Below are 21,091 nucleotides of genomic sequence, written 5' to 3'. Positions count from 1 at the left end.
TGCCGGCTTGAAGTGAGTTCCCTCCATCCCAACGCATATGCAGTGCTTCTGCAATGCACGTAGTCTGCGTAACATCCACATTTCACTACAATGTGTATCAGCTATTGAATGCATGCAGTGGTGGCTGTTGATTGCATGCAGTAGTGCCTATTAGCATTATGCAGTATAGCCTGATGACATATCGAAATGCCTTCTAGCTGAATGCGGCGATGCTCGATCATAATTTGCAGTAGCGCCTGCATTGCCAAGATGACTGGGTATCTGCAGTATTGTAACTAAGCTATGTGTAGTGGTGTGATAATTTAACCAACCATGCAGGCACTAGCTATAAGAGATTTCTTTGGCTCTCCAAGCAAGAGACTTTCACAACTTGAAAAACTTCAACCTTTACGCCTTCTACTGCCATCAAACCAATGGTACGATGCAATACGACGAACATAGTAGAAGCCGGAGGCTCCTACATACCATCTTCGAGAGTCAAGTTTCTTCGTCACCGGATAGGAATGCCATCCAAATATACACTCTTGGATCATGCCGGTCCATCACATACGATGAACTCAACTCGGAAGCAAACAGAATAGCGAGGTTGATTGGATCCATCAAGCTACCGCAAGCAAACACGTTTGCCATCTGTATGGATAAAGGGCCGACTCTTATCGCGGTCATTCTGGCCGTTCTGAAGTTAGGGTGTGCTTGGTCACCAGTTGATCCAAAAGCTCCGGTCAAGCGGAAAAACGCAATATTGCAATCGCTTGGTGACTGCCACCTCTTGATAGCACCGGAATATGCAGCTGAGTTTCAGCAATTTCCGCTGTCCACGAGTGTCTTTGTCTGGGACGAATCGATCTGCTCCGCTGTGTGTGTTCAACGCAGTGAAAACTTGCAGAAAGTTAGTTGTAGCCCAGAGAGTCCATGTCACATTCTATGGACCAGCGGGTCGACAGGAATTCCCAAGGGTTAGTCTGAACCTTCCCTTCCCTTATCTGCATCAAGTGGCTGACACATAACACCTATCAGGGGTAGTGATTCCCCACCAATCCGTCGCAAATAATGCTTCTACCTTGGTACAGCTTTTCCATCTAAGACCGGAAACTCGGATACTTCAGTTTGCACATATCACCTTTGATATATTTGCCCTGGATTTGTTCATGTCACTCAGCATTGGTGCTTGTCTAATCCTTGGGGATACCGCCGAGATTCTTACTGACATATCGTCCTTCATGATCTCTACGCAAACGAACTACACGCAATTGACTCCATCTGTCATTCAGTTGCTTGATCCAGAACGGATCAATGCGAATGGCAGACTTCAAATCTTGGCTAGCTCTGGCGAACCTATAACGGAGGGCATCGTTCGCGCGTGGGCGGGTAGACTACAGCTGTTCAACTGTTATGGCCCGACTGAGACTGACGTTGTTACTGCTCATCGAATAACGGCGAATTCATCGCCGCATTGTATTGGAAAGGAGCTAGCTGGATGCAAGGTGTCCATCAGAGATGATCACGGAATCGAGCTGCCTAGAGATACCATTGGGGAAATCTGCGTGTCGGGAATCCAAGTCATGAACCAATACCTCAATGCGCTCAACGAGACGCACTGGCACTTGGGGAGACCAGAGGGCCGGATATATCGCACCGGCGACTTGGGAAAGACCGTATCTAGCGGAGACATCTTCTGTTTCGGCCGCAAAGACCACCAAGTGAAGGTACGAGGCAACAGAGTCAATCTCGTCGATATCGAAGATACCATTCGGTGTATGTCGGACATAGAATCCACTACCGTGCTTCTACCGAGCGCCGGTCCTCTTCAAGGCGAACTTTGTTGTTTCCTACAAGTCGATCTGGACGGGTGCAGTTCGCACCGCGGAGCAGTGCCCACGCTGGAGCCGAACACTTCTGCAGAAGCTATGCATGTGACCAAGACGGTACTAGAGGAATTGGAAAAGTCATTGCCGACTGCAGCAGTCCCAACAAGTTGGTGGCTCCTCCAAAATACGCCGCTGACCACAAGTGGGAAGGTCGATCGCCAGGCCTTGTCGCAATGGCTCGAGTCGTGCACCCAACCCGAACTTCAGCTTCGAACATATCCTGCAGCATCTAGCATAGGCGAATCTCCATCTTCATCCGACACCTACGTGGACACAAGTATATTGGACTCGGCCGGACCCGAGCAAGTGATCAGATCAATTTGGGCCAAGTTACTCAACATGGATACTATGAACATCCCCACAGATCGATCATTCTACGCCATGGGCGCTCATTCTCTCGTGGCTGTCAGGCTGGTCGCGGCAATACGGGCTCACGGGATCAACTTCACCATGCGGACGCTTGGCGATGCTGATACGATTAGGAAGCAAGCCATTTTGCTCACCTATCCGGGAAGTCGGCTCAACACAGCTTCGAAATATGAAGCAGAGGTTCCTTATGCCCTGATAAACGCTGAGATCGATCGGTGCCGGCTAATGGAAGCGGCTTCCACGGTGTGCTCCGTCCCCCAAGAATGTATTGACAACATCTATCCATGCACACCGATGCAAAGCGGAATCATGGCCGCCTCACTACAGCATCCTGGAACATACATCTGCGACATGACCCTGGGTACAAGGGATGAATTAGACCAACCTGCTTTCGATGTCGCCTGGTCGCAGCTTGTTGCTTTGGAACCCATCTTTCGGACCAGGATTGCGATGATTCCCGATCTTGGTATGTTTCAGGTAGTCCTGGCTCCCGCCCAATGTTTGAATCCAATGGATGCTCGCCTGTTCGATATGGGACTCGGCTCTCCATTATGGACTTACCTATATGAAGACTCCACTGTCCATTTTCGTATCCATCACTCGATCCTGGACGGTGCACAGGTATCCCTCATGCTTCAAAAGCTTAGTAATCTCTACGACAAGCGCATGAAAAGTAAGGAGATGTCACCGTCTCAAACAGAGCTCGATGCTATGAGGGGGACTCCTTACACCCAATTCGTGCACTCAATCATTCGAAATGCTGCGTCGAGTGGTTCCCGGACTTTCTGGCTGGACATGATGAAGGACCAATCTCCCACAGATTACCCGACCGTCACATCCACTGTTCCAAGGCACAGTAAGAGTCGTGCGCTCAATTTGACGATTCAAAGTGATTACCGGAAATTGGCCGCCGAAAGTGATGTACCTCCAGGAGCACTTCTAGGAGCCATATGGTCCATAGTGTACAGTGGTTTTGCTGATACACCAACTGTAGTTTACGGAATGGTTCACTCGGGTAGAGATGCTGCTGTTGACGGAATAGAAGGCATTGTCGCTCCGACAATAGCGATTACACCAATCGTAGCCGGGATCGACCCCAGAATGGCATTCGTCAACCTCGCGGCATCTTACCATAAAGCCTTGTCCGATATGATACCCCATCGCCATTTTGGGCTCCAACATATACAAGCACTAGGACCCAACTACAGAACGGCTTGCGAATTTCGAGCACTCCTAGTCATTCAATCGGAACTTGATCTACCGATACATGAAGGACCCTTGGTATTGGAGAGTGTCTCTGAGGCTCGCTACGATTATCCTCTTGTTCTTTGCTTGACCATGAAATCGAATCAAACCCTGGTAATCGACACTAGGTACGAAGAGACTTTCATCTCCGAAGAAGCAGTGCGCTGTATCCTCAACCGCGTTGAGGACGTTATCAGGCAACTCGAGTACTTCGGCATCCAACGCACTGTAAAATCTCTCCAAACACCATCGCAAACCCATCTCGAGCACATAATTACGTCGACTATTGCACCTGCCGCTGTAGAGATGCGCGTTGAGGGCATTTTCGACGCATCTGCCCTTATAGCTCCCCAAGAACCCGCAATATTCGACCAGGAGCTGGGTATCTCATTGACATACTCTGATGTTAAGCGGCTTTCGATGATACTTGCACGTACCGTTCTCCATCGTGGCGCCGAACCCGGCTCCATGATTCCACTTTGCATTGGCAACAGTGCTTACGCAGTACTTGCTATTCTGGCAATTCATCAAGCTGGGTGTGCATATGTCCCCATCAACCCCGAACACCCGATGAAACGGCAAGACGTTGTCATGGAACGGGTCAAAGCGGACATCTTGCTCTGCACATCAAATGCGTGTGCGAATTATTCCCATTTTGCAGGCCAGATCATCAATGTAGACAAAATAGTTCCATTATCCCCCAGACAGACTTCAGCATCGGTAGATCGAGGAGTTAGTGAATGGGAAATGGCTGAACCAGAAACATACGAAAGCTCGAATCCAGAAGAAGACGGGGTTCAAGTCAGGCCTCCGGGCAGTCACGTGGGGCAATCAGCAGACACAGCGTCTGTCCTTTTCACATCTGGTAAGATAGTCGAGTGAAGCAGACCTACGTGGTAGCCTGAACATTCAGGCTATGCCGGGTCATCTTCAATTTCTGTAGTTTTATGAGACATCGCTGACATTTACATGTACAGGTTCGACTGGTGTGCCGAAAGGCGTAGAGCTCACCCATCAAAATATCGCGACCGCTGTCCACAGTCTCATTGATTCATTCCAGCTGAAGCAGGGCACCCGAATGTTTCAAATTGCGAGTCTTGCTTTTGATCTGAGTCTGCTAGAGATATACGGTTCATGGGCACGGTGTGGGTGCGTATGCATTCCTTCCAAGTATTCGCGTATGAACCGAACTTCGGAATCTCTGAGAGAGATGCAAGTGGACACTGTTATTGCCACTACAACAGTTGCAAGTTTGATTCGGGTAGAGGATGCATCGCAGCTTCGGACAATGGTGCTCGCGGGTGAGAGACTTAGCAGGGAAATCGCGGACCGCTGGGCCGCCAGAATATGCCTGTACAACCTCTACGGCCCTACTGAAGGTTGTATCGGGGTAACTTCGACACGAATACTCCCGGACTACCTTGAGCTTCAAAACCTTGGAGCTTCCATGAACGCGAGGATCTGGATCCTGGACGGAGATCGCAAACCCGTTCCTTCCGGCTATCTGGGTGAGATTGCAATTTCAGGACCAACCGTAGCCCGAGGATATCTGAAAGATCCTGCCAGGACAAGGAACTCATTCATCACCATAATGCCATCCGGAAGTAGAGAATCCGAGCAGACGGCGTACCTGACGGGTGACTTTGGGCGTCGAACAGGAAATGGGGACATTTTGTTCCAGGGGAGGAAAGACTACCAAGTGAAAATCAATGGTATCAGGATTGAACTCGGTGAAATCGATGACAGCATTGTCAGTGCATCACCGGATATTCGCAGCGTGGCCGTCATTCATATCTCGAACAGGCTTGTGGCTTTCATCGACGACGGTATGGGTGCATCTGTGAACGGGGAAACCACCTTCCACACGATAACTCCTGGTCGAAACGCCACAATTTCACTTATTCGGACCCATCTCAAAGCACGGTTACCGACGTACATGCTTCCCTCGCAGTTTCTCTTCGTTACGCAATGGCCGAAGACATCGAATGGGAAGACCGACCGCAACGCGCTCATCGCAGCCTATCGAAATGAGCACTCCATGATCACTTCGCATTCACAGAGTGGTAATAAATGCCAGGAAATTGCATATGAAGACTTATCAGGCCGCAAAGAGTCAAAGAATTCATCTTGGTTTAGGAACACGCTCCACCGCGTCCTTGGTCTATCCCATGGTGTCCGCATCGATCCATTCGCCTCTTTTTTCGACATCGGGGGGGATTCATTTGCTGCGATGAAATTCGTTGCCGCAGCTCGCACAGACAACATTGGAATATCAGTCCATGATATCTTCCGTAATCCTACTCTAAGTGCTATGTACGACCATATGTTTGGCAAGAAACCCGAGGCCAGAGAGCACATTGCGCAAATCAGTACCGATGTTCAAAAGTTCTCACTGAAAAGTTTCGTCGACCCGCAAGAGGTTGAGAGCCTCACGGGGCTCGCTCTGAGTCTTGTGGACGACATTTATCCGTGTACCCCCTTCCAGGAAGGTGTGGCTGCCCTCGCGTCGCTATCTAAAGGCCTCTACGTGACTCGTCACGTATTTGCAATTACTCCTTGTGATGAAGCCCGTTTCAAAGCGGCTTTAGCACTTGTCATTGAGCGTAGCGCTATCCTCAGGACTACCATCGTGGCACTCAAGACTCTAGGAGCCCTACAGTTAGTAATTTGCCCAGAGGCCCCGTCATCACCCCGGATCAAACTCCACGCCGCCATCGCCGATCTGAAATCTCAACCGGTACAATTGGAGGACCAGTATCTATTCAACTTCGATCTTGTCGTGAAAGATGGATCGATCAACACATTTGCCGTGACCATGTCACACGCCGCCTATGACGGATGGAGTCAAGAGCTTTTGTTGCAAGACATTTCCACAGCCTACTGCGAAGGAAGTTTGCTGCCTCCATCAGCCACTTTCGCTTCGTTCATCTCCTATCAGCATCAGACCTTGCACCATCCGCGCACAAGGCAGTTCTGGTCGGCTTATCTTTCGAATGCGCAGAGTTCGTCTTGGCCATACGAGCCGCGCCACAGTCACGAGTCTATACGTGCAGATCAGCGCTATTCATCTGCAGCAAAAGTCTCATGGCCTAGCCAAGGAAGACTGAAGTCAGCCATACTTCGCGGTGCCTGGGCTCTTCTTCTCGCGAAGTATGAGAACACGAGAGATCCATGCTTCGGCACAATTTTCTCTGGAAGAGCCAGTGACTTCCCACATATTGAGTCCGTTCGCGGCCCTACCATGTCTGCTGTTGTTGCACATGTGATCCTGGACCCAGAAGAATCCGTCGCAGGCTTTTTGAAACGGCAGCAGGACGATTTTACGGCAATGTCACCTCACAGTGCCTATGGCCTACAGAACATTAGGAAGATCTCTGAGGACGCTGCCAATGCTTGCGAGTTCCGTACGATGTTGGTGATACAGCCCATGGAGATCTCAGAGCCAAAGTCTACACGGAAGATTGCATTCGAATTGATCGAAGAAACCATGCCCGGGGGCTACGCGGTCACCCTGGATTGTGTCCCAACGCAAGAAGGAATCAAGCTCTCTGTCTCGTACGATACTGTATGGATTTGTTTCGGGGAAGTGCAACGGCTCGCTGAGCAGTATCTTCACGTGGTAAAGCAAATGTCAATCCGCGTGTATGATGAATCAACTTTGAACGATATCGACATGGTCCCTATACAGGACTTGGAGCAAATCCAGCGATGGAACTCTACCCAATTGAAGCCTCAGAAGAAGAATCTCTATGAGCTTTTTCAGGCTGCAGCACGGAAATACCCTTACTCGCCAGCCATTGAAGGACCCGGTGGACAGGTCATCTCTTATTGGGATCTTGAGCTACATGTCTGCGCTGTGGCCGATATCTTGAAGAGTAATGGAGTGAAAGCACACCATAAGATCCTCATCCGGATGGACAAATCACCGCACCAGATTTCGGCCGTCCTCGCTATCCTTCGAGTTGGCGCGACATTCGTGCCCATCGATATCGAGTGGCCCCAGAGAAGGGTTAAGAGGATTGCTGAATATACAGCTGCAGCATTCGCTCTAGTCGACCTTGGTAAATCTCTCTTCGAAACACCACCGAGCCTACTACAGATTGCTGTTCATGCACTTCCAAGCAAAACTCCTGACCCAGCCGGCTGCCATGATCCACCTGACCTAGTAGAGCCAGAAGACCTAGCGTACATAGTCTATACATCAGGATCTACTGGAGAGCCGAAAGGGATTCTCATACCTCACATAGCTGCGTGCACGGCAATTGTGGCCCACCAGCACCATCTAGATCTCAACTTCAACTCTCGAGTTTTCCAGTTCGCATCTCTCACATTCGACATGAGCATCACAGACATATTCGGTACTCTATCAGTCGGTGGCTGCATTTGCCTTCCAACCGAACACGAAAGACTTTTCGAGCTTGAGAAGACAATTCAAGAGAGGCAAGCAAACTGGATCTCTCTCACACCTAGTGTCGCTAGTTTGTTGAACCCCGAAAATGTTCCAACAGTGAAGACGCTGGCTCTAGGCGGAGAACTCGTTTCCCAAAGTCTCCTGGATACATGGGTGGATAAGGTTCATCTCATCAATAAGTATGGGCCGACCGAGACCACTATAACCACTACAGTTTGTCATCTGTCGGGAGATCCTTATTGTATTGGCAACGGAATTGGAACAACGTCCACCTGGATTGTCGATCCGCACAACCATACTCGCCTCGCTCCAATAGGAGCAGTGGGCGAACTTCTATGTGTCGGTCCAGCGGTGGCTTATGGATACCTGAACAACCCTGAAGGCTCCTCTAAGGCGTTTGTCACGCCACCACCCTGGGTTGACCAACAAAGCAAGGCATGGAAAGCATATCGAACGGGTGACTTGGTGCGATACAATGCGGATTCTTCTATCCGTATTCTAGGTCGCGCTGATAGACAGTTAAAGCTTCGTGGAAAGCGTGTTGAGCTTGCAGAAATTGACACTGCGATCATACGCACGGGAGTCGTCGATCAAGTCGTAACGGATGTTATTCGACGGAACGAAACCCCTCTTCTGGTCTCGTTCATCACAGTCGTTGCTTCTGATATGCCAGAGACATCTACGACGACTACTACTGTATTGAGGAACTCTCACAGTCAAACTCAGACCGTCCAACATATCAGAAGCTCCATTCAACAGGATCTGCCGGTATACATGCAGCCATGGGCCATCATCGTAGTCAACGCCATTCCTCGTTCCAGTTCAGGGAAGGTCGATCGTCATGTGCTGCAAAGTATTGCGAAGACATGGTCACCTGAAGATCAAGAAGCAACTCATGCAGCACTCAAGTCGCCTAGTTCCGGAACAATGTCTCGACTCGAGCTCACCGTACAGGAGTTGTGGTCAGAAGTACTGGGTATCGAGAAACAGGGAGTAGGATCAAATGGTAAGTGGATTTCATTTATGTTATTATTATTCCACTGTACGTGTAGTTGACCATAGTAGATACATTCGCCAGACTAGGGGGCGACTCTCTTAGCCTCATGCGCCTCGCGTTCTCATTGAGAGCAAAAGGCCACTTCGCAGATGTCAGCAAGGTTCATCTGGGACTGACACTGAAGCAAATGGTCCAGCTGTTCACAGGAATTGATCAAGCGCGTGAGACACGGAAACCGCCAGATGTTGAGCCCTTCTCACTGTTGGCGAACGTGTCGATTGCATCACTTCGCGAAACCATCAGACGGTATCTCCATACCCCCCTGGACGATATAGTCGATGCCTACCCTATGTCACCTATGCAGATAGCGCTTATTGCTTCGTCCGCAAAGAGCCCGGGATCCTACACCAACAAGATAACTTTCACGCTTCCAAAATCTGTTGATCTCGACCGACTGGACACAACCGTACGGCAGACTGTTGAGCACCAAGAGATTCTCCGAACTGTGTTTCTTGCGGAATTTGAAGGTGCTTCAGTCCAAGCTGTGCTGCGCAACGGGTCTGTAGTTCAACGAGGTCCTCCGAGTACTGAAGAGTCCCTTCAAAATGAACAAGTTCCTCGGGTTTATCTTCCGGCTGTATTCTACCTTGAGAGGACGAACGCATGTGTCTATTTGCATGTCATCATCCATCACGCAGCAATGGACGCGTTTTCGATACAAATGCTTGCACATGACTTGCATTGTACGTGGTCAGCCCAGCCACTACTGGAGCGGCCGGCATACCGTACGTTCATCAGGCACATAGAGATGGTCCATTCGAAAGACGATACTAGAGAAGCATGGGAAGCTTTCTCGGATCGCACGCTTCCAACGCAAACTCCTATCCCAGAGGGTCTCGAGACTCCTGGGCAGCCTGGGCAATGCATAGTCCAAGTGCAAATGCCGCCTTCGACAGAAAGCGAGTGGTCTCCATCTGAGTTACTCACTGCTGCGCTGGCCATTCTACTGCGTCATAAAAGTGGCGCTTCCTCGATTTGCTTTGGCTTAGTACTGTCAGGCCGCTTAGACAATCTCGATGGACTTGAGAAAGTCGCTGGGCCGACATTTACCACCATTCCTATGATGTGTGATGTCGAGCCAATGGCGTCGAAGCAGGCTCTCCTTCAAGCAATGCGAGATGATCTTCAGAGAATCAGGACTCACCAGCAATTCGGGCTCAGTAACATAGCCAAATTGAATGACTGCGCTCGGAAGGCAACCTCGTTCACGACTCTTATGGTTATTCAACCTGAGAGTGAGGCGAATAACCAAGGAATTTTCGATCAACACACTTGCGAAGCGTTACGTCCCACAGCCCAATACCCACTGGAGATAGAATGCAAGCTTTCTAGGGGCGCTGCAGAAATAAAAATGGCATACGACGGAAAAGTTATTGGCGCAAAGGAAGCAGACTGGCTCAGCAATCACCTAAAGCAAATCGTCGAGAGAGATTTAATTGGAAACGAACAGCTGATGCAGCCTTTACAAGACTCTATGATGATTACCAATGAAGATGAGATGCAGATCGATGCTTGGAACTCGACAGTTATCGTTCCGGAAACACGATCATTGCATACACGCTTCTCAGAGACCGCTACTAGGTATCCCGAAGCAGAAGCAATCGTATTCGACGACACGAGATACACGTATAATGAGTTGGATCATCTATCATCCGTCCTAGCACACCACCTGGTCAGTCACGGTGTAGAGCGTCGGGACCGGGTTCCACTCATGTTCGAGAAATCTGCAACCGTGGTCGTAGCTATGTTAGCTGTGCTGAAGACTGGCGCTGCGTATGTGCCTTTGGACCCACTGCAACCAAAAGCCCGGCTTCAATCTATGAAGGACGCCATCGGGAGCGATATCATTCTTTGTGATCCTTCAATGCAAGACAGATGCCAATTGTGGAATCGCCAGATCCTGACTGATCATTCATTGTTGCTATTGCTCCAGGCTCAAGGAGAAAAGCACCAGCTGACGGGTACTGTGAGCTTTGAAGACCCGGCATACATCATGTTCACAAGCGGCTCATCTGGAACGCCAAAGGGCGTCGTGATCTCTCATGGAGCAGCTTCTACGAGTATTCGCGATCAAATCTCTTCGTTCAATTTCGGATCTGGTTCCAGGATCATGCACTTCTGCTCATACACATTTGATGTGAGCGTTATGGAGATTTTTGCCACACTTACGTCAGGCGCAACTCTCTTCATACCGTCGGAGCAAGATCGAATGTCGAGTCTGGTGCAGTATATGCAGAAGAATGAGATTCAGACTGCGATTCTCACGCCAACCGTGGTTCGAAGTTTTCTCAAGCCGGAGAGAGTTCCTAGCTTGTGTCAATTGATCTTAGTCGGGGAGCCCTGCAATCAGAATCTGATATCGGAATGGTGTAGCTGTGTGCAGCTCATCAATGACTACGGGCCGACCGAGACTACGATCGATTCCGCCACGAACACAAACATCACCAAGAAAACGAAAGCTACTAATGTTGGGCGGTCAATATCTGGGCACTTGTGGATTGCACGACAAACCGATCCCAGACAGCTTTGTCCACTAGGCGTTGCCGGTGAACTATTGATATCGGGACCGACGCTCGCCAATGGCTATTTAAACGATCCCGAGAGAACTTCACAGGCGTTTATTGATGGCACCGAGTTACCCTGGGCTCAGAAGATGACCGCTAACCCAAGTCGACTTTACAAAACTGGAGATCTGGCAAGATATTCCCAGGATGGTGAAATTAACATCTTGGGTCGGATCGACAGTCAAATCAAATTGAAAGGACTCCGAATCGAGGTTCAAGAGATAGAGTACGCCCTTGAGGGCTTTGAGCCATCTTTGAGGGCAGGGGTGTTGTTGACAAGATCAGCCAGTGGTGAAGATTCGCTCTTCGCCGTAGTGAGCAAAGATGTTTGGCGAAGAAATTCGGAGTCCAGTGCGCTGCAGCTCACGGAAGAGTTAAGCTCTTGGATTGATTTGCTGTCAAAGCATGTTGCGAAGGTTCTACCGGGACATATGCGGCCATCTAGCATTGTTCCTTTAACACACCTTCCGACTATGACATCTGGCAAGCTTGATCGACGAAAGCTTGGAGAGATTGCAGGGAAGCTTGTTGAAAAAGGGCCTTTGATGCGCCAGTGTCAATCTTCTTCGAACACTAGCAAAATCGTAGTGTTTGCGCAATCAGAGTATGACCTGCGGGATCAGTGGGCTCGAACTTTGGGCGTAGACGTCAATGAGATCTACCCTGACTCGGATTTCTTCTCTATGGGCGGCGACTCTCTTTCCGCCATGAAGCTCTCTTCGGCGTTCAACACCAATCGGAGACTTTCCGTAAAGTCAATTTTCCAGTATCCTGCTCTTGGCGACATGGCAAAAGCAGTCGAGACTGTGAGTTTGGCTGGAGCAACGGGGTCTAATGCCACTCTCGGACTACACTACCAATCACGATTGAGATTAACAACGGATCTCTTCGCGAGTGTCGCCGAAATTTGTGGCGTCCGTATGCAGGAAATTGAGAATGTTTTCCCATGTTCCCCACTGCAAGAGGGACTCTTCACAGCCTCTTTGCTTTCAAGCGGATCTTACTGCGCTTGCTTGGCGTATAGATTGGCTCCAGAGGTGGATTTAGGCAAATTCTGTGCCTCGTGGGAAACTGTGTATCAGTCAAACCCAATTCTTCGTACACGCATCGTTCGCGATTATCAAGAGACTACCCATTTCCTCCAAGCTGCAATACGTCAGCAACTGCGGTGGAGGATAGTCGATACCGAGGGGGCAGCCACTGAGCAGTTCGATGTGGCTTTAGGCGGAGAGCTTACTCGGTGGATCATACTCAACGGTAAGGGCGGCGCTAGACGATTCATGCTCTTCATACATCACGCCCTCTACGACGATATCACGCTAAAGAACATATTTTCCGATTTTGCGCAACTGTATACGAAAGGATTTCTGGACGTGGCGCCAAGGCTGTTCGGCATGCAACATTACATAGGGTTCTTGGAGAGTCTAGACGAAAGCGGCATGATCGAAGAGTGGAAGACGTTGCTAGAGGGAGCGATCGCCCTCCCCTTTCCGCCGAGAAAGTCGCCTAGCTACAAGCCGCTGACAAATCGAACTACGGAGATTCTCACTGCAAATGCTCGTAGCGGTGACCCCTGGCGATCGAATCAAACATCAATCCTTCGAGCCGCTTGGTTGCTCACTATCGCACGCCACCAACACGCGGTTTGTGACGGCGTGAATGTTTGCTTCGGTACGGTTCTTTCCAGTCGCACGTCGGCTGTACCTGGGCTCGAACAGGTTATAGGACCCATGATCCAGTCTGTACCGGTGGTCGAATTCGTCAACAGAACGGAAACCCTTTCCGACTTTCTCCAGCGCATACGTGCAAAGTATGTGCGAGCGATGGACTCAGGTCATCTTGGGCTCAAGAAGATCAGATCAATCGGGCCCGCGCATGCCTCTGCATGTGATTTCAACAACTTGTTCGTCATTGCAAACGGGGAACCTGAAGAGGATTATCTCCAAAACGACCGAATCGAAGGCTTTACTCGCCTCAAGCAAGAGCTACAGCACCCTTACGGGTTAGTCTTCGAGTGTACCCCCACACCAACGGGCGTGACATTTTCAGCTTCGTACGACTCTACTGAACTGGAGGAACTCGCAGTGTCCAGGCTGCTTGACCATTTTGGAACCGCATTTGGGCGACTCATAGAGTTGCGCGACAGCAGTACCGCCAAGGTGTCCGAAGTCCTCTCTTACTTAAGCAATGATGCTGAGTCGAGCTTAGTATGCTCTTGGAATGAAATACCCGCTATACCCGATGATTTCCTCCACGAACGATTTCTAGCCGCCGCAAAGAGGTGGCCAGGCAGAGAAGCTGTGTTCGCACATGATCGTTCGATGACTTATAAGCGACTTGACCAGGAGTCTTCAAGTTTGGCCGACGAACTTGCCAATGCTGGAGTACGAGCTGGATCTACGATACCGATCTGCTTCGAAAAGAGTAGCTACATGCTCGTTACGATACTTGCTGTGCTCAGAGCAGGTGGGGCGTACGTTCCAATATCACCAGATCATCCACCGAAGCGACAGGCATACATCATAGGACAATGCAACACAGAGCTTCTTTTGGCATCAAGTGAGCAAGCCAAGGTGCTTCGTGAGGCACTGCATACTACCAAGACATTCATCTGCGTTGATCAGCTGTTTTTCAACCGTCAACCGGTCAACAAAATGTCCCCACCTTCAACAGAATACCCTGCTACTACTAGCAAGTCTTTGGCGTACATTCTATACACCTCGGGCTCCACCGGTACTCCCAAGGGAGTTGCTGTGAGTCACGGTGCAGTTGCTCGTAGCATGGTCAGACACGCAGACTGCTTCGGGCACGCGTTAGGAGATGGATTACGCAGCTTACAGTTTTGCAACTACACGTTTGATGTGTCTATAATGGATATTTTCCCAACGCTGAGCTTTGGCGGCTGCGTCTGCATTCCTTCTGAAGCCGACAGATTCGACAATATTTCTTCCTTCATTCGAAGATCCAGGGCGGACTTGGCCATGCTCACTCCAACCGTTGCGGACATGTTAGACCCAGCAGAAGTATCCAACCTCCGCACTCTTGTTGTGGGTGGTGAACCGATGACAGAGGCAGTCAGAAACAAGTGGACGGATCCTACCAATGTACCAGAGCGGACGCTGTACAATGTTTATGGCCCAACAGAAGCGAGTGTAAACGTCACCACTTTCCGAATGACTTCGAAGACCCGTCCCTCAACTATTGGCTCAGCAGTTCTGGGTAGCCAACTGTGGATCGCAGAGGTTGATGACTGCGACAGACTAGCGCCTTTGGGCTGTGATGGGGAATTGATTATCACCGGTCCGTGCCTGGCAGATGGATACTTGCATGCTCCTGATCAGACTGCCAAAGCCTTTATCAAGGCTCCTTCGTGGCTTCCTACCCGCTTTGCGTCGACAGCGTACCGGACAGGTGACCTTGCTCGTTTCGCCGCGAATGGTGTTATCGAAATTATTGGCCGGATCGATGCACAAGTTAAGCTCCATGGTATTCGAATCGAGCTGGGAGAAATCGAAGAGGTTGCTTGTCGAGTTGAACATGTCAACAGCGCAGTCGCAGTTGTCTCGAACAAGCGCGGCCGTGACGAGATATCACTATTCTATGATTCTCTCCACGGTCAAGATGTCATGATTCAGAGAGCGATTTATGAACAACTGAAATGCTCGCTTCCCCCAGCGTTCATTCCGTCTCTGTATATCTGTAGTACGATACCCATGACTGGGACCGGTAAGATTGACCGAAAGGCAATCGCGCAACAAATGGAGGGTTATGATGCGGAAGAGCTGAGCAGATTCACTATCGACGCTCCAAACTCCTCGAAACGGACCCCCGAAACGATGAAGCAAAGAGAACTGCGAGCACTCTGGATGCGTGCATTGCGTGTGAAAGAAGAAGATGTCTGGCTGGATACCAACTTCTTCTCCATTGGAGGAGACTCAGTCGGAGTCATTGTACTGGTCTCGATGATGCAGCGGGCTGGGTACCCGGTCACATACAAGGACGTCTTCGCCCAACCAATTTTGGAGCACATGGCTTTGCTGATGCACAAAGTCGGTAAAGAATGCAACGCTCTCGAAGACCCCAAACCCTTCGAGATGCTGGTAGCTGGACCCAGTAATCGCCACAGTCTCCAGACCCGTCTCGCGGATGTGCTGAACATACCGGCGGGTCATATCTGCGATGCCTATCCGTGCTCTGATATGCAGACTTCACTTATTGCAGCATCATTGCGAACCCCGAAGGCATATTGGTGCACCATCGATTTAGAACTGGCACCTGATATAGATGCAGAGCGTTTGCTTTCGTCTTGGGAAGCAGTGGTCATGCAGAATTCCATTATGCGTACGGTGATCATTCACACGGAAGAATATGGCAACATTCAAGTTGTCGTTGATTCAGATCCTCGGATAGTCCTTGGCGCCTGGGACAAAGAACGGGTACTGCTCAACAAACCGTTGTCCAGTTACAGCCTCGATTCCTCTCGTACGGGACGAAAGGTTTTCCGACTAACGATGCACCATGTCATCTATGACCTGTGGGTACAGGAAGCACTTCTCGGTCAACTCAGTCAAATATACAACGGGAAACAATTGGAAGGCAACCCTTCTTTCAGTCGCTTTATCCGCTTCGAACAACAGCAAGATGACTCTGCAGCATTCTGGAAGAAATCAGTGCAGGGCGCGTCTGTTGTAAAGTTCCCAAATTATCGGACCGTGCAGAACCCGGGCGAGACTTTGATGACCATGACTGCAGAGCGTATGGTGAAGATACCGCACACAAGAACATCCGCCCATTCAATCGCGACGATCATACATTGCGCATATGCACTGGTACTCTCTCGATACGGTTATGCGAGCGACGTTTGTTATCCTTCCGTTCAATCAGGGCGCAACATTCCGCTTCAGGCCGCTTCAGATATAGTTGGACCGCTCATGACAACGTCGTTCTTCCGCGCCGACTGCTCGCATGATCGTACAGTAGACGAAATGTTTGAAGACGCCAGTCAGTTCCTTTTGGACGCGGCCAGTCACCAACACGCTGCACATACGGTCGTTCCTCGAATATTTGGCCAGTCAATAGCAGAGATGGGCAGCATGTTGGTGGTCCAACCTCGTACCCGGCTTTCTGAATCGAAGTTTGACTTGTTCAGTCGTACAGGTACCGAGATGGCACAGCCTGGACTACTTCTAGTAGCTGTTACGATCGAAGACGAAAGTAGTGTAAGTTTGAAGATACAATATGCACCCGAGGCAATGGAAAAGGCTCATGTTCAGCTGTTCATGAGCCATCTACAACGGGCGATTGAACAGTTGACGGAGCCGCAGATGGGCACCAAGCGGAGTCTCGGGAGCATTTCTTTGATCACTGAGCACGACGAAAATATTGCAATGCGAGGCAGTGGTACGCCAATGCCCCCCACAGGCACTGTTGTGGATGCTATGCGCCATGTCGCAGCAAAATACCCCAACGCTATTGCGATCAATGCTCACGATGGGACTCTGACATACAGCGAGCTACTGGATCAAGCAACTAAACTGGCTGCGATGCTGCGACTCCGCCTCAGGAGACGAGCAGGATCGGAGGTTCGTATTGCTGTGTGTTCCGAAAGAAATGCCATGGCGGTTGTAATCCAAGCTGCAATCTTCAGCATCAGAGACGCTGCATTCATTGCTCTGGATCCCACAAGTCCCGTGGAGAGAAATTCGCAGATCGTGGAAGATTCAGATGCCGATATCGTACTGTTTTCACCATGCGCGATCAATTCGGCAGAGCACATTGCCTCAGGCAGAGATATCCTGCAGATAAGCAGGCAGATATTGGATGACTTGCCTGTAGATATTGATCGTGACTCGAAAGATGCAAAGCCTCACGCGAACAGCGTTGCGTACATCACTTACACGAGTGGAAGTACTGGTCGCCCCAAAGGCTGTGTTATGGAGCATGGACCCCTGGCAATCACGATACTCAAGCTTACTGAGTGGAAGGAGATCGACCCTACGTTCAACACACTCTGGGGATCCACGTGGAGCTTTGATGTCCACCTGTCACAAATATGGGAGCCATTGACCACTGGCGGTGCTATTTGTGTGCCATCCGAAGATGAAATGCACAAGAGTGCCGAGGCTACGCTCACGAGATACAACGTGCACCACGCTTTCTTCACTCCAACTCAGGCGCACATGATTGAGTTCAGCAGGACTCCCTCCCTTCGATCTCTTGCTATGGGTGGGGAATCCATCAATTTCAATCTGTTGCCGCTCTTCGAGGCGGGTTTGCGCGTCTTCAACGAATATGGACCATCAGAAGCAGCCGGCTGCGTTACAGGTCATGAGCTCACTCTCGGTGATCAGGAAAAGAACAAGATCGGTCGAGCGCTGTTCGGCAATTGCTGGGCCGTCGAGCCTGGCAGTCTCTCTCGTCTGGCCCCGATTGGAACAATCGGAGAACTTGTGGCTGGGGGAACCTTAGCTCGAGGTTATCTAAATCGACCAGAGATGACGCGTGAGGCCTTCTTCGATAGCCCAGTGTGGGTGCGCGGACTGTGTCCACGGCTGTACCGCACGGGCGATTTAGTGTGCCAGGATCTCGACGGCTCATTCCGGTATCTTGGTCGCGCAGATACGCAAGTCAAGATCAACGGGGTACGAATCGAGGTTGCAGAGATTGAGAGTGCCATTACCGAAGTAGACCCGAGCGTCAATGCAATCGTTGCAGCCCTTGATTCTGGTAATGAAGAAAGAACCAAAATCCTGGTGGCATTTATTAGCGAGGATTGCTACAAGGGGCCGTCATCTTCCATCAGAAAAACCATATTTGAAGATGATTGTGCGAACATCCGTGGCAAATTGGCGCGAATCCTCCCCAGGACAATGATTCCACGTGTTTGGATCCCGCTGTCCAACGCCCAAAGGACATCGACAGGAAAGGTAAATCGCAAGGCTGTCCAGGAAGTTTTCCAAACACACATGCAGACGTTGTCAACGGAGAAACGCCCAAAGAGCAATGAGGTATTCACGGACGCCGAGAATATCGTACGGAATCTCTGGGCTTCTGTGTTGAAATGCGACCAGTCTGAACTCAACAAGTCCACCAGTTTCTTTGATCTCGGCGACTCCATTACGGCGATTGGACTGGTCGCTGCTGCGGCTAGACTCGGACATCATGTGTCTGTGGCGTCTATATACAAGAATTCAGGGTTATCGGAGATGGCTCTCTTGATGCAAGACAACAAGTCCCCTGATTCCTTATTGATACGACAGGACCCGCCAGCGTTTTCCCTACTCTGTCATGATGCACTCAGCTTAGCCAAGGAAGATCTGGAAGAGAACATGCCAGATCACACAACAATAGAGGACATTTTCCCTGTCACTCCACTCCAGGAAGTGGCCCTTGTATCGAATCACAGATGGCATCGTGCCTACTACGCATGGTTTGTCATCGAGGTGACTGGTGGTCACGACCTATCCAAGCTTCGAGCTGCGTGCAATCAAGTTGTGGAAATACACCCTGTGCTTCGGACTCTTTTCTTCCAGAGTGGGGCCACCTTGTACCAAGCGCAAGTTCAGAATATGGCGGTTGACTACCAAGAAATTCTTTGGAATAGTGACATGTCACATGTACCTCATCTCATCGAAGAGAGCTGCCCAGGTGAACCGTCAGCTTGCTACAACCCGACTCGATTTCGCTTGCTACAGCATACAACGACCCATGGTCTATTGGCTATTGGATTGAGCCACGCTCAGTACGATGGGATATGTCTATCAAGTGTCTTGGACAACCTGATCGCCATCTACAATGGAAGTACGATAGCACCACAGCCAAGCTTCTCGCGTCTCGTCCAGCTTTTGAATCTACAAACCCAGGTCGCCGAAGCGCAGGCCTTCTGGAGCACAAGACTTCATGGCAGCACCATGACAAATCTTGTCAGATGCCCGAACACCAGCCGTCCGCTACTAGACCGCAAAGTCACCGCGTATATAAGCCTGCCCAATCCGTCAACAACAGAGCGGAGAGTTCACGCTTCGCTTTGCCTTGCCTGGGCCATTACCTTGGAAGCCGCAACTGGTGTCTCTGACGTAGTCTTCGGGACCCTCACTTCCGGGCGCAGTGCTCCAATCCAGGATGTATATTCCATGACTGGACCATGTATTACCACGATCCCGGTACGTGTCAACTTGGGCGCGCAACAATCTATCAATTCCAGCAAAGATACCATGACGATCGGCGAGGCTCTTGATCAGGTACATGGAGAACATATCGAGACCCAATCGTTTGAGCATCTAGGGCTCCGGAGGATAGTCAAAAGCTGCACGGATTGGCCATCTACAACGCGCTTCTCTAGTATGGTCCAATATCAGAATATCGACCCTTGGGATCCATCTTCAGATTCATCCTTCCCCTCAAAGCCCGGATCAGACGGCGTTCTGCAATGGAAAAACCGGGGCTCGATAGCGTACAAGGGCCTATGTGATGAGGTGGACGTATGGGTAACGGGCGTGTCGAGGGGGGAGAATAGGACAGACTTGACCATGCTCTTCAGTGAGGAGACGTTGCCCAAAGAAGCCGCAGAGAACTTGCTTTGTGTCCTGACTGTCAACTTCGAATCCATACTGAAGGGCGCTCAAGAAAGTGTCACAGAGCTCTCCGAAAAGTCAATAAAGCGTCTGGGTGGCGTTCGACTCCCGATCGAGGCTCGCCGGGAACTGCGAAGGATTACTCAAGCTGAGGCCGCCACTATCATCCAGGAAGCTCTACCGAGAACATCCCGCTCGCTTCAGGCAATATGGTGCCGGGTGCTAGGTCTTGCACCGGAAAAACAGTTTGCACCTTCGGATTCGTTCTACATGCAAGGTGGTGATTCAATTGGGGCAGCCATGGTCGCCGGACTTGCGCAAGCACAAGGTTTCTCATTGAGTCCTCAAGACGCAGTTGAATGTGAGACTTTTGGTGAACAAGTCCGGAGGATCGAGCAGGGCTCTCACAGCATGGCAAAGACGAACGCATTGGAGTGGGATGTCACTGATATGACGGCAGAATCTTAGCCAAGATAATTTGATTTATTATTTCCTTCTTACGGTGTAGCTCTCTTGCAGGTCTATAGAGATGAGTACAATGTATAATATAACGAGAGGAGATTGTAGTGCTTTACTAGGTAGAAGCTTCTTTTTAGTTGAGTCTTCGATGCGGCCGGACGCGATACCAAGGATTACCGTGCCGGACGGCGAAACGCCCGCTCCGCCCCACCAAATCTACTACAAAGATGAGGCTGTTAAGTCGCACTAAATAGCTATTATTGCAAGGTCTTTTGGTGTTGCGATTAAGAGATAGTATTGCAGAATTCTGTCTACTTAAATCTAGCTGGCAACTTAATATCGCGCCTACGTCGCGATTGAATTGGTGGTGGGCTTGTTGGGCGAGTAGATAGCTGCGCACCACCACTACAATTATAAATAATGGATTTTCTTAGTTTTGGTCTTGTACAAGCTTAAAGGCTCTTCTTCTGTCACGAGATGCTACGAGCACGTGTTTATAAGCTTGCTAGAAGCGTTAATTGTAACTACGTACAATATCTAGTGTA

The 21,091-nt window shown here is 50.1% G+C and overlaps 1 protein-coding gene across 1 annotated transcript; it reads left to right on the top strand.

The window, feature by feature from the left end:
- Positions 1 to 421: 421 nt before the first annotated feature.
- On the top strand, positions 422 to 20,772 carry BKA58DRAFT_450075 (uncharacterized protein; the record flags this gene model as incomplete). The annotated part of the gene is made up of 4 exons (XM_046174338.1): positions 422 to 856; positions 1,071 to 4,347; positions 4,460 to 8,899; positions 8,959 to 20,772. 4 exons carry the CDS (start codon positions 422 to 424, stop codon positions 20,553 to 20,555), a joined length of 19,749 nt encoding a protein of 6,582 aa, XP_046020667.1. The 3' UTR covers positions 20,556 to 20,772.
- Positions 20,773 to 21,091: the final 319 nt, after the last annotated feature.

This window comes from Alternaria rosae (genome assembly GCF_020736505.1).
Source record: "Alternaria rosae strain MPI-PUGE-AT-0040 chromosome Unknown BKA58scaffold_12, whole genome shotgun sequence".
In the NCBI taxonomy this organism is placed as follows: domain Eukaryota; kingdom Fungi; phylum Ascomycota; class Dothideomycetes; order Pleosporales; family Pleosporaceae; genus Alternaria; species Alternaria rosae.
Note: the sequence above shows the minus strand (reverse complement) of the source record. Positions and strands in the feature narration are given on the sequence as shown.